Source organism: Pholcus phalangioides, unplaced genomic scaffold (assembly GCF_987345545.1).
Source record: "Pholcus phalangioides strain wild (caught in Gottingen) unplaced genomic scaffold, Ppha-v1.0 ptg000022l_1, whole genome shotgun sequence".
Taxonomy (NCBI): domain Eukaryota; kingdom Metazoa; phylum Arthropoda; class Arachnida; order Araneae; family Pholcidae; genus Pholcus; species Pholcus phalangioides.
In genome coordinates, this window is record NW_028301615.1 from 33,695,823 (window position 1) to 33,708,280 (window position 12,458).

At 36.0% G+C, this 12,458-nt stretch overlaps 1 protein-coding gene across 2 annotated transcripts in view; it reads left to right on the plus strand.

The window, feature by feature from the left end:
• The window catches only part of LOC149070228 (teneurin-m-like), a 292,210-nt gene that overhangs the window by 155,910 nt on the left and 123,842 nt on the right, over nt 1-12,458 (plus strand). For both annotated transcript variants that reach the window (XM_089250141.1, XM_089250142.1), the window contains exons 4-8: nt 11-233; nt 9,876-10,034; nt 11,263-11,649; nt 11,818-12,009; nt 12,125-12,242. In XM_089250141.1, coding sequence (XP_089106267.1) covers nt 26-233; nt 9,876-10,034; nt 11,263-11,649; nt 11,818-12,009; nt 12,125-12,242 — 1,064 coding nt within the window. In that variant the 5' untranslated portion in view covers nt 11-25. The remainder of the gene's footprint in view (nt 1-10; nt 234-9,875; nt 10,035-11,262; nt 11,650-11,817; nt 12,010-12,124; nt 12,243-12,458) is intronic.

Genomic DNA, 12,458 nt, shown 5'->3' on the forward strand with positions numbered 1-12,458 from the left:
GCTTTCGCAGCTTAAAAACCCAAGCATGGATAGCGGAAAGCCAACTAGAATGGGAAGTCGACCGAATTCGAGAATTCGTCGGCACAGAAGCCATGAATGGAAAGATTACAGCTCCTCGGACAACGACGACGACATCGACAACCAGCAGCAGCCACAGCAACCACCGCAGTACCGGTACGACACAGAAAGGCAGTACGAGGAACCCAACATCGATGGTAGAAAACTGGATAGTGGTAAGATAACCGAAAAAACAATCTAACCTATTTAAATTCTCAAAGAGTATTGTGGAAATCAGTCGATATATAAAATAAGCATTGAATAATTTGTGTAGAATGAGAGCCGAAAGAATGTTAATTTATGGAAGCATTGCACGTTACAAGAGTGAAAACTTCACTTTGAAATAAATATTCACAACATCCATGAAGACGCATCATTTCTATAGGCAATAAATTGCAATAAATATCTTTATTACATCATGTATTACTGACACATATACCATACTTACGAATGAGTGTGCAGAAATGCTTATTAAGCATCAACATGAACGTGTTGAAAGTTATCTGGAATTATTCTCCTGATGCATAAGAATGGTGTCAACAGTTAAAAAATTATAATTACATTTGTTGTGATCATTTTATGATATAAAGAACTCACCATCATATTGGAATTTATAATCATTTTATGTATATATATGTTCTAAATCCAATGATATGCGCACCGTAACTGAAATATTTTTTAAATCAAATGTTTTCACTATTTTATTCTACGTATATGGCTCAGAATGTTCCAATACATCTTCGCTGAGAATTTTCGGTAGTCAGTCCAGGAAATACGTTTTAGATATTTTTAGAATCATTTAGTATCCATGGGAGCACTGAAGGAAAACCCGGGGACCTAGACTACCCGCGAAAAAAAAGCAACTGAATATACGCTGAATCCTATCTGACGACTTCTCGCTTAAGGCATTTCCTCGCTGAAGAATTATTATTATTTTTTTGCAATATCAAAAAAAAATCTCTTATACGATTAATACATCTGTATCGAATGGGGCATATTTACCGTGATCCATTTCATCACGATTAACCTTGTAAAAAAATGAACATAGTAAAATCTAATGGCAAATACATAAATCGCTTCATGCAAAAAATGAATTGCTTACAAAAAAGTACATATATATATATATATATATATATATATATATATATATATATATATATATTGGAAAAGTGTAAAGGACTAGAATTATCTGTATAAATTGCAAATAAACTTATTTGTGAATATATTTTACCAACACACACGAATGATATTGGATTGGATCGGATTTTGGTTTTATTGGTGCAAAATGAATGATATCCTTTTGTAAACACAAATGCTGACGTGTAAAATGTTGACAAGTAAATTTTGTAAAAGCAATGCCATATGCTCTTTGGCATGAAACTATTCATACAGTAATGAGGTAAATACTTTAGGCATGATAACTAGCGTCAAAAATGTTATACAGCCTCTGTGTACACTGACAAGAGCTGATATTTCCAAAAGATAATTTAGACTCTAGATCATAGTTTCCCAAGCTTTTTTGTCCCATTGCCCCCATCTTCAGAATTTTTTTTCTCCCATCGCCCCCCACCGCAATCCAACCAATAGGGTCCTAGATTATACCCGCAGCTTCTACCGCACCCCCGGAACATTCCATCGCCCCCCAGTAGGCGTTAACGTCCACGTTGGGAATCACTGATCTAGATGGATTTCGTTTGGCGGAAAAAAATACATTTACGAGATATTTGGGCACAGTTTTGAATCATGGAGGCTCACTCCTGCGGCTGGACATGAAACCACCACTGTATGCCATTCAGTCACTAACACATCATCTGAAACGAAAAATATATAATACATACTGATAAGATATACAGAAGAAAATCTTCAATACCAGAGAGATATTTCTGTAACAAAAAAAATTGTAATATTGCAATTACAACAACAGGATATTTGAAAAAAAAAAAAGTAATATCTTAACAACAAAAACTACCGTTTTTATTAATCAAGAAAACAAATAAAATCCGATTTAAATTATCAAAAGTATATGTATATAAATGAACAAAAGATTATAGTTGTAGCAATAATTGGGAACCGATCGTCAGATTCAAATTTCATTATTTGATTTGAATATAAATTGGAAAGAAATACTTTTTAGAAAGTAATTTTCAGTAGCCTTAATACTTCATTATTTCTTCTTTTAAATTTAAAAATTTCGAAAATATCTTCTCGCTGGAAAATACGTTATTATAACTATCATCATCATGATATCACCTTCTTCAATAGCTTCAATTTGAAATTAATCGTCTCCGAGAAAACTATTTCCAATTTCCAGAGAAGCGCAGTCTTACATTTTATTCACAAAAAAAAGGTCTTATAATAACCAATTACGTTGAATATATCAATGACGAAAATAAATCGGATTTGAATTGAAAATACTTATTAAAATTTTCCTTTTTTCTAAATTTATATTGATATGTATTATTCCCTCATAAGTCGCTTCTGAAAATATGAAATGAAGGAAATTCTATCGAATAATAATTACGCGAAGAAGAATCTGAAGTTTCCCGGCAAAGTTCGTATTAAATTTTATGATTGAGTTGCGTTAGTTTTCATTAAAATGAAACTGTGCGAATGTATTTTCGTCTAAAAGTAATGGGAATTTAGAACTATTCTCTTGAAATTGATCTTGTCAAGTCGATTTCTTGTGAATAGACATGTGTGAGGAGCACTTGAAAGACCACACAGGTCCACCTTCAATTCACAAATTGTTTAGCTGCAGCATTACATTCGTAATGAATAGTTCAAGGGTCTTCAAACTTGCAGACATTACGGGCCAAAAATGTTTTTTCTTTGAAGCCCAAGGGCTAACTGCGGTGTGTAGATTCGGATATGCCGTCTTAACGGGTCGCTACAACAGCGCTACAAAGTCAAAAAGGGACGCTATATTATTGAAGAATTTCGTTTACTACGAGATTATGTTTCCTTTGAATATGAATTTAAATTATTATTAAGTTATTTTTTCATCCACTCTACGAAATCGCTTTTCACACACTCTTAAATCATTTTTCATTTAATTCCTGAATTATTTTTTAATTTGTTCTGAAATTATTTCTTCATCGAATAGGAATTTTCATTAATTGTTAGAAATTATTTTTTCCATCACTTCTGAAATTGTTTTATCAATGATTATGAGTTTTATTAATTCCTGAATTATTTTTCATTAATTCCTGAATTATTTTTAATTTATTCTTGAATTATTTTTAATTTATTCTTGAATTATTTTCCTTTAATTCTTAAATTATTTTCCTTTAATTCTTAAATTATTTTCCTTTAATTCTTAAATTATTTTCCTTTAATTCTTAAATTATTTTCCTTTAATTCTTAAATTATTTTCCTTTAATTCTTAAATTATTTTCCTTTAATTCTTAAATTATTTTCCTTTAATTCTTAAATTATTTTCCTTTAATTCTTAAATTATTTTCCTTTAATTCTTAAATTATTTTCCTTTAATTCTTAAATTATTTTCCTTTAATTCTTAAATTATTTTCCTTTAATTCTTAAATTATTTTCCTTTAATTCTTAAATTATTTTCCTTTAATTCTTAAATTATTTTTTTATTATTTATTTCAAAAATTATCGGTTAATTAATGCTGAACATAGTGATTTCAATAATTTTCGTCATCAATTATAAACGTTTTATAAATTATTAATTATTCTTTTTCACCAATTCTGAAACTAATTCTATTAGTAATTATAAAATGATTTTTCTTATTAAATTTTACTTTTTTTTTCTTTTAATAATTCTGAAATGCCCTGAAATGAAATTTTTTCTCATTAATTCAGTTAAAAATGATAGTCATTAAAAGAAGTGCAATTTAGTTCCTGGAGAGTCATCTACAAGAGAAATTTTTAGATTTGGCACGTTTAAAAATTTCTTGGCTTCTCACAGAAATGACAGAAACATTTTGTGTTCACCGGCATCACGACTATTTTAGTTAACATTCAAAGCTTCATACTCATTTTCGGAACACCTCTTACATACAACACTCAATAACTCCACGCAATTTTTTTCTCAATCAAATTTATTCTCATCTCTGATGTTATTTGAATTTCAGAGCTTCCACATATATTCGAATGTAGATGTTGGAACTTGAAACAGCATCTATACAATTCCAGAGACAGAGAGAGAGGGAGAGAATCGGGCTTTAGAGCAATTGGCATCCATTAGTTGCTCACATTTGCTTTGAACATAGGAAGCTCTCTGCATTATTCTCTCTCAGAGAACAGTTCCGAACCTGTAATCGTCTCATTGCTCATAAAGCGGAGGGCCACACAGAATAAATTTCACCGAACAGTCCTCATTATCGTGTTGAGGATACGTCCTCTGCGTAAAGGCTACAGGATATGAGAGAACATTCCAGATTCAGGCATCTCTCTCTCTCTCTCTCTCTCTCGGTAACAAAAGATAAAGTATACTTATACTTCTCTTTTACCTTGTTGCTCAGCCTGTTACAGCTCGAGGATAAATGAACAGAGGGGCTATAGAAACACTTAATCACAACACAGCAACCGGATGTGTGTGTTCCGAGTGTTAGTGATTGTGATGTAGGTTGGAGGATGAAAAGGGGCCCCGCGGCCACTAAAATTTAGAGCCTTGTCGTACGATAATCCTTTAAATAAATGGAATGGGAAGAAGGAAGAGTTTAAAATCGGCCACGGGAAACCCGTACTAGTTTGGACTGTACTCTCGTACATATACACTGGATTTCGAAGCTCCGAGATTAGACAGATATGGCTTGCTTCGTTGTGAAATATTCCTCTATAACATTTGAATAAAAGCAACCGGCGGTTATTGAATTTCTTTCGAGCGGAGGATAATTCCTTGCAATGAATGAAACTTTAGCTCTATTTAGATATTTACGTGCTTTTTAGGTACATATTTTACGCCATTGAAACTCTGATATCTTACAATGGAAGCTTAAGGCTAAAAAGTCGTGTTGACATGAAATATTTCCTATTTATTTTCGCCTACATCTGCGGTTGTCATATTCAGTATCAAAAGTGAATCCGTTTATTTGCGCAGTTAAAATTTCCAAATTTTGCGTCTGCATCTGTAACCATGTCATCATATTCAGCAGGAACGTTTCCTCTGCAAAATTTATGTATTACTTTATACTGTGGCTGTCATATCCAGTGACAACTTCATCTACACCTATGGTTGTTGTATAGAGTATCAACGATGCGTCCATATACGCGCCTAAAATTTCATGTCAACTGACAAGGTTGCGTCTAAATCTGCAATTGTCATATTCAATGGCAACGTTTCCTCTGCATCTGCCACATCCGGAGGCAATTGTGTCTATATCCATGGTTGCTGTAATCAGGTTATGTTTAGGTTGCGTCTATATACGCAGTTGATGTTTCATACCGGTGACACAGTTGCATCACCATAACCCAGCGGAAAGGCTGCGTGTCCATCTGCAGCTGTCATACATATCCAACGGCAACTTTTCCTCCGCATTTGAAGTTTTTTTTCACACCGAGCACAGCTCCGGTCTATCGCCATAGGCAATTTATTACCTAGTGAGTTTTGCCGGAAGTGCAAGTATGTGTACCTAACAGTCTGAGTGTGTATCTAGTGTTGTGTATGGTTTTTCACTGCTGCCATCTATCTTTCAGAAGTGAAGTGAGTGAAGTGCCGACTGCCGCCTGGCAGTCGAGTGGTTAGGGAATTAGCTTCTCACTGTGCAGGTATGGGTTCAAATCCCGGTTCGGGCATGACTTTTTACTAACACTAACAAATTCCCTGGACGGATCATGCTGATCCCTTGGGAATACGTGAGTATCACGTTATTATTAAAAAAAAGTGTGATGACTGAATATCTGTATATAAATACTGTTTGTAGGCCTGCTGCTCGCTGTGGCGAGGCGGGGAGATCGGCTCGCATTTGCACCTCGAAGTTGGGAACCACAGAAAACCAACTTCAGCCGACCACCACTATGTCACCAGTGGGGTTCGAATCAAAGTCCTCGCGATGCGAATACTTCACTATGACCACTCGACCACCACAGCGGAAAATCGCAATGACTGCATCGTGGCGACGGTGGGGCTGGAACACGAGTCCCCGCGATGCGAGTCCGTCATTATGACCACTTGACCACCACAGCGGCCGCATTTGAAGCTGCCATATTTAGTTGTCGTTTTCAGTGACTTTATATATCTGCGGCTGTCATATTCAGCTTCGAGACGTTGCACGGTTTTCTCTTTCTCTCTCTCTCTTTCTCTCACTTGTGGTTTTTATTTAATACATGAAATTTCCGGCTGCCATATCCATCTGCAACACTTCATCTACATCTACGATTGTCACATTCAATGCATCACTTTCATTTCATCTACATATATAGTTGCGTATTCAGTGGCGGCGAAATGAATTAGCCGAGCTGTGTTGAATGGCAACTGAGGCCGAGGAGCTCAACTTCTCGTCCGTCTGGAGCCTCAGTCTCCTCTGGGGACAATCAAGGAAATAGCTTTATCCACTACTGAAGATTCTCACCATAGATACAGACGAAGCATTGCGGAAAATAATCATCTGGACTATACAGCTCTAAATTGTAAAAGCTTCTGAAAATGACTGCGGTTTACCTTATACTGCTTAATCCAGAATTTCTCAACGTGTGCGTCGCGGCGAGCTGGAGATGTTGATTTTTGTGTGCCTATTTATGCTTTGAAGTGAATCAAACTATTTGGGGGAGGGAGAGGTTTACCATGAATTGAGCTAGGAAACCGCAGACGAAAGAAGTTTGAGAACCACTGCCTCAATCAATTACTTATCCATACTGAAATTTTTATTTTTGTTTCCGAGGTAAATTGTTTTGGGCATGACTGAGTGATGACTGTCTGAGTACAGAGAAATAAACGGGATGCTTTCATTTCAAGATCATTTCGACTTCAAAAGATATTTCGGTCATTAGTATCAACGAGTTACGAATATTATAAGGGTATGAGATGGCTCAGAATAGTCCGGGTAAAAGAGTCTAGAAAGGCGAAAGATAAAAGTAAATAAATAGAATAGATGAGTCTTCGGGTGGTCGTTCTTTTTCTTTGCTCTTCTCCCTTACTTAAAATGGTTTCTTCCTCAATTCTTGCCAATTAGGTCGATGCCCAGAATCCGACAAACAAATAAAGTGCTGGTTCCTTTTCTTTCTTCTATTTCTCTCTTTGGAATAGAAGAAGAAACCTTGGAACATGAATTTCGACGAGTGTGTTGACTCCTCTCACTAAAGTAGCTAGATAGGGGGGGTTGAGCTTTGACCAAATGCGCGATAATTCCCGATCTGACCGACCGTCGAATGCTCTCAATCTAATAGTCACATACGGTGGACCCCGCTTAATCGGATATCGATGACGCAACACAATATCCAGCACAAATTACAGCACTCGGGATATCCGATTAAGCGGGGGAACAATTAAATTGCCATTTTACAACGTTAGTGTGTTTTGTATACTGAAAACTGATGCATAATCAATATTATGAAGCTTTCGAATAAATCCGACATCAAAAATGAAATGTATATTGAATTACAATGATCAAAATACCCAAGATTTTTACTTTAAATTAGGAAAGTTAGCACCCTCTGTTGACCCAACGCATTAAAAAAAATAAGATAATTAAATGTACGTACTGAAGACAACTTGAATACTTGGAGGCCAGTGCGTAGGTAAATTTCATTGGTATGATGTAGGTAAATGAATATAGGTAAATTTATTTTGTTTTTAAATTTTAGCTATATATTTACCATAAATTCCGAATATTTCATGCAATAAAAACATTATGTGTAAATTGTTTGACGTGTATCAACAGTTTACATGTGAAATGCAATTCGATTAAGCGAGGAAAGTCATTGAAACTTTATTAAGATCAAGGACCTTTAACATTGTCTCTACGAGAGAAATTTTGCTGTTGGAGAATTTTATCCGTTTATGCGGGGTACCCGTTTATCCCTCATCCGATTAAGCGGAGCCGACTGTAGTTTATAAGATATTCTCATACATTATTATAAGAATATTCGATGAATATTTTTGAATGTGCCTATGAAATTCCTACAAAAGGCTCAATTCAATTAAAGCTTTACTTATGGTCTAAATAAATATTCACAAACTCACATAATAAGTCTTGATATGGAAAGAGTTTTCTAGCCTCGAAATCATACACAATTATGGTTTTAATTTCGGATCCATACTTTTGACATTAGTTCATGCATGCAATCTAACGTTTGAGTTTGGATGGGAAAATTATCTGTTACATGAGAGAGAGATAGAGAGATAGACAGAGAAGAGAGCCGTGGTCTTATACCTTTAGTAGCTAGCAATGCACTTCCTGCGTTTATTTTCCATACTGTCAATTACGATGTTTATGATCTCAGTAGAAAGTAGAGTATTCTACTAAAGACAGTGTTTCTTCTGCATATTTGCTGTAAGAGGAAAGCGTTTCCTAAAGAGGAGAGGGATTGAAAGCAGAAATATTTTACCTTAGAGCACCTCAAACGTGTTCGATAGGGTTCAGGACTGAAGCTCGAGCCTGTTATTCCATTCGCTGAATTGTTTGCTGTTGAAGATACTCTCACTGAAGCTCTATCGACTTACGGTCTCGAGTTGAAGTAGATGGCAGGCAGATCGCAGCACTATAACACACATTACACAGAAACAATAACCAGTAATGTTCATAATACGTACGCGCTTATTCCAACATGTAACAATTCGTTAGAAGTTCTGCACAGGAAAATAGACGAGGTGCTTGTGTGGTTTAGTAGTAGTAGTGGTCTCGAGTTAGGTTAAGAGCTCTTACGGTTTTTCGAGAAAACATGAAAATCTGCGTCTACCTAAAGAGGCGCGACTCAAACCACGGACATTGCTTTCTCCGAATGGAAGTCTTTCACTGATGTTTTATTGATGAAACTGATTGAAGGTTCTTTCCGAATAAAATCAAATATTTAGCAAATTGAACCTGGCTTAATAATCCATGAAAAAAGCTCTCCATTCATCTACAGTGTAGTATACTGCAGACATTTTCTTTGGGAAAGCTAAAAAGTTATCTCTTGGGACGTGATAAAATGCCTGATCGAACATATAGCGTTTTTTGCACAGAGTATCCTATGATGCCACCCTTCCGATCGCAGTGACGAGAAGTAACAGAAAAGTTAGCATCGACGTCCTATTTCTTTTTCTCATGTAATATCAGTCTTTACCATATCATATGATATATGCATGTCAGGCTTAGGCACACAATCGTGACTCTTGCTCGTCCTTGGCTGAACCTTCTGGATTCCAAAACTGAGATTAGGAAATGTTATAAAGTTCGTGAACCACATGCATTTAAGGCTAAACAAATCGATTGCTCGACATGACCGGGGAATGTATTTTTTTCCCAACCATATGTCCGACGCCAGTACGGAAAAGACAGATTCGGACATGTATTATTTCAAGTCCAGCGCGTAAATTTTAGAAGATTCCTCTCTCTTCAGCCCTGATCATACATATATAAACCTCGCAACATCCCAAGTCTATCAATAACCTCATTTACTATCTATACCCATTCGAATCAACATGATGAAAATTTCAAGTATCCGAGACCTAAAGAGATGGAGGGAATAAAATTTCTAGATATCAAAAAGAATGAAATTTTTGAGAGGTAATCTCTTGATAATTTCCGCTATGACAATTCCAAGGACCTTCCATGCTGTAACAACTTCTTTTTTTTCATACGGTCCCCTCCCTATAGCTTTCAATCGACATAACTGATATTATTAAACGTAATGATTCATAGCCTTCTCCTACATAGGGTCACGTGGCAGTCGCACAGCCGGCAGTAACGCACCAAGTAACCCTCGTCAGTACACGCAGAGCAGTAACGAGCACCTTTCCGGTCGCTCATACCCGTCGTATAAGGATGACGCCGCGGAACAGCAGCAGCTTTATGGAATTGCAACTAGTAACGCTGGTGAGTTTTTACTATCTATAGTAGTAAAAACTTATTATTTAAACATTCAAATAGGTACCATTTGGTTTTCAACTTGAGAATCAAATCAAATCAAATCAAATTTGATTTGATTTGAAATACTTCTGATGAACAAAGTGTTTGGTTTTCAAAATTTGTGAAATCAGTTCATGTTGTTTAAGCACGTAGGCCAACGGGGCTTTAGCCCAGTGCTCCCAATCAAAAAGGGCACTTAAATTATTGAAAGCTTTAACTAATTCTGAATTAGTATTTTTTCCTAAATTATAAATTTTCAATCATTCTGGAATTATTTCGTTCATTAGTTCAAAGTATTTTTTTCATTAGTTCAAAGTATTTCGTTCATTAGTTCAAAGTATTTTTTCATTAGTTCAAAGTATTTTTTCATTAGTTCAAAGTATTTTTTCATTTGTTCAAAGCATTTTTTCATTAGTTTTAAATTATAATTTTTCCAAGAATTCCCAACTACTTTTCATTTAAAATCCATTAATTTTTAATATTAATTCACTGATTTTTACTTATTTTTTATTAATTTCTGATTATTTTTCAATAATTTCCGATAATTTTTCAATAATTTCCGATAATTTTTCAATAATTTCCGATTATTTTCCATTAATTCTGGACATATTTTTCATTAATTATAGAAATATTTGTCGTTAATTATAGAAATATTTTTCATTAATTACAGAAATATTTTTCATCAATATTATTGAAATATTTTTCATCAGGTATAGATATATTTGTCTTCAATACTGTAGCTGTGTTGCTTGCATTAATTTCGGAAACTCATCATATCCAAACTTCAATTAATAATTTTTTTAGTGCAAAGGGAGTTCTTAACCACGGACCCTCCGAGGTCCTTGAAGAGGTTTGGGGTGGGGGGAACGTCCGTGAGCTGGAATGTGAAAACCAAAAGAATGAGCACGCCCCTTGAATGAGGATTACAAAGGGTCCGTAAGACACAAAAGGTCAAGAGAGCCCCAGGTTTAACACATTCATATTTTAAACCTGGAAAATATATGGGTCGTTAAGGTGACTTTGAAACCAGTGGTGCAACAAATGGGTTTAGAACCGGATTGAAAGTGAATTCATACGACCCATATCAATCGACCCTGTGACCCAAATTTGGGTAGCGACCAGGTTAAGAACCTCCTGGTTTAACTAATGACTGAACTTGAAATTTTGAAAAAAAAAAATCGATAAATTCTTGCAGGGAGGGATCACGGTGGTTCCGTCGCAATGAACAACAAGCCCGGAAGCCACTACACAGGCTACAACTCTCTACAAAGACCAGGTCACGGCAGTAAAAGTGGCACGGCAGTGCCGTCTGTCACCCCTTCGATAGCTGGGCCACCGTCTCATAAGAAGGATATCTCGGAAGAAATGGCCACTTCGGCAGCGTCGGTCAAGAGAGAAGGAAGCCTGAGAGCTGGTGACCCCACTGCTGGCAGTGGCGGCTCGAGGGGCAGGATGTATCTCTCCCTGAGACGAGGGCAGTCTTCGTCGTCGACCTCGGACAACAACTCGGATGCTACTTACACCGACTCGGAGCCGACGACCCGGAGACCAAGGCTTGACCCGGCGCTAGAAGGGCAAAACAGTGAGTATCAGAAAAAAAAATTCAAAAGTTTTGATCACTGTCTTCCTATTTAAGTATTGAGGTGACTTTGAAACAACAGAAAATCATGAACATGATAATTTGAAACATGAACATGATGAAACATCTTAGAATGGATATATCTTACATGGGAATATCTTACAATTTTAGTGTTCCACGAGAGTCCTCCAGAGCCAGCGCCTATATCCATCCTTCCAGGAAGGAATATACCAGCTGGTCATCACATGGACGGTCTTGGAAGGCGGCCGAGGCTTGGTTACTTGGAAAGCGAGTGCGAGTCCGAACCTCCATACCTACCCACGATGATAACAGGAGGCCTATCCTCTATTTACCCGTCCCAAGGTAATTATCGTAGCGTTTTATCTGCTTAACAGCAGGCGTTGAAAATAAATTATTTAAATCAATATATTGCTAAACCAAATCACTCATTCGTAATGTTCGTGATAATTTTACACAGATCTGAGCATTGCCAATCAAGTTACGCCACTGTTAGAGTCGACAACCGGTCTATCGACCGCAGACTCCTCAGACCTCAAAGGAAGCGTTTCCAAAATGAACCGAATTGAAAGTGAGAGGTAAGAATTAGTGTTTTCATATCGTATATTCATTTGAGAATATTTTAAAACTCGGCATTTTCAAAAGTTTAAACACTTTCATAAATTTTGAAGCTTATTTCGAGAATCCAATAGATTTCTATAGATTTTAGGTTTAAAAACACTACAAGTGGCAAAATTAAATGCTAGTAAAAGATGATTAACATTCATTTTATGAATACAGAGATCACTTTTTTA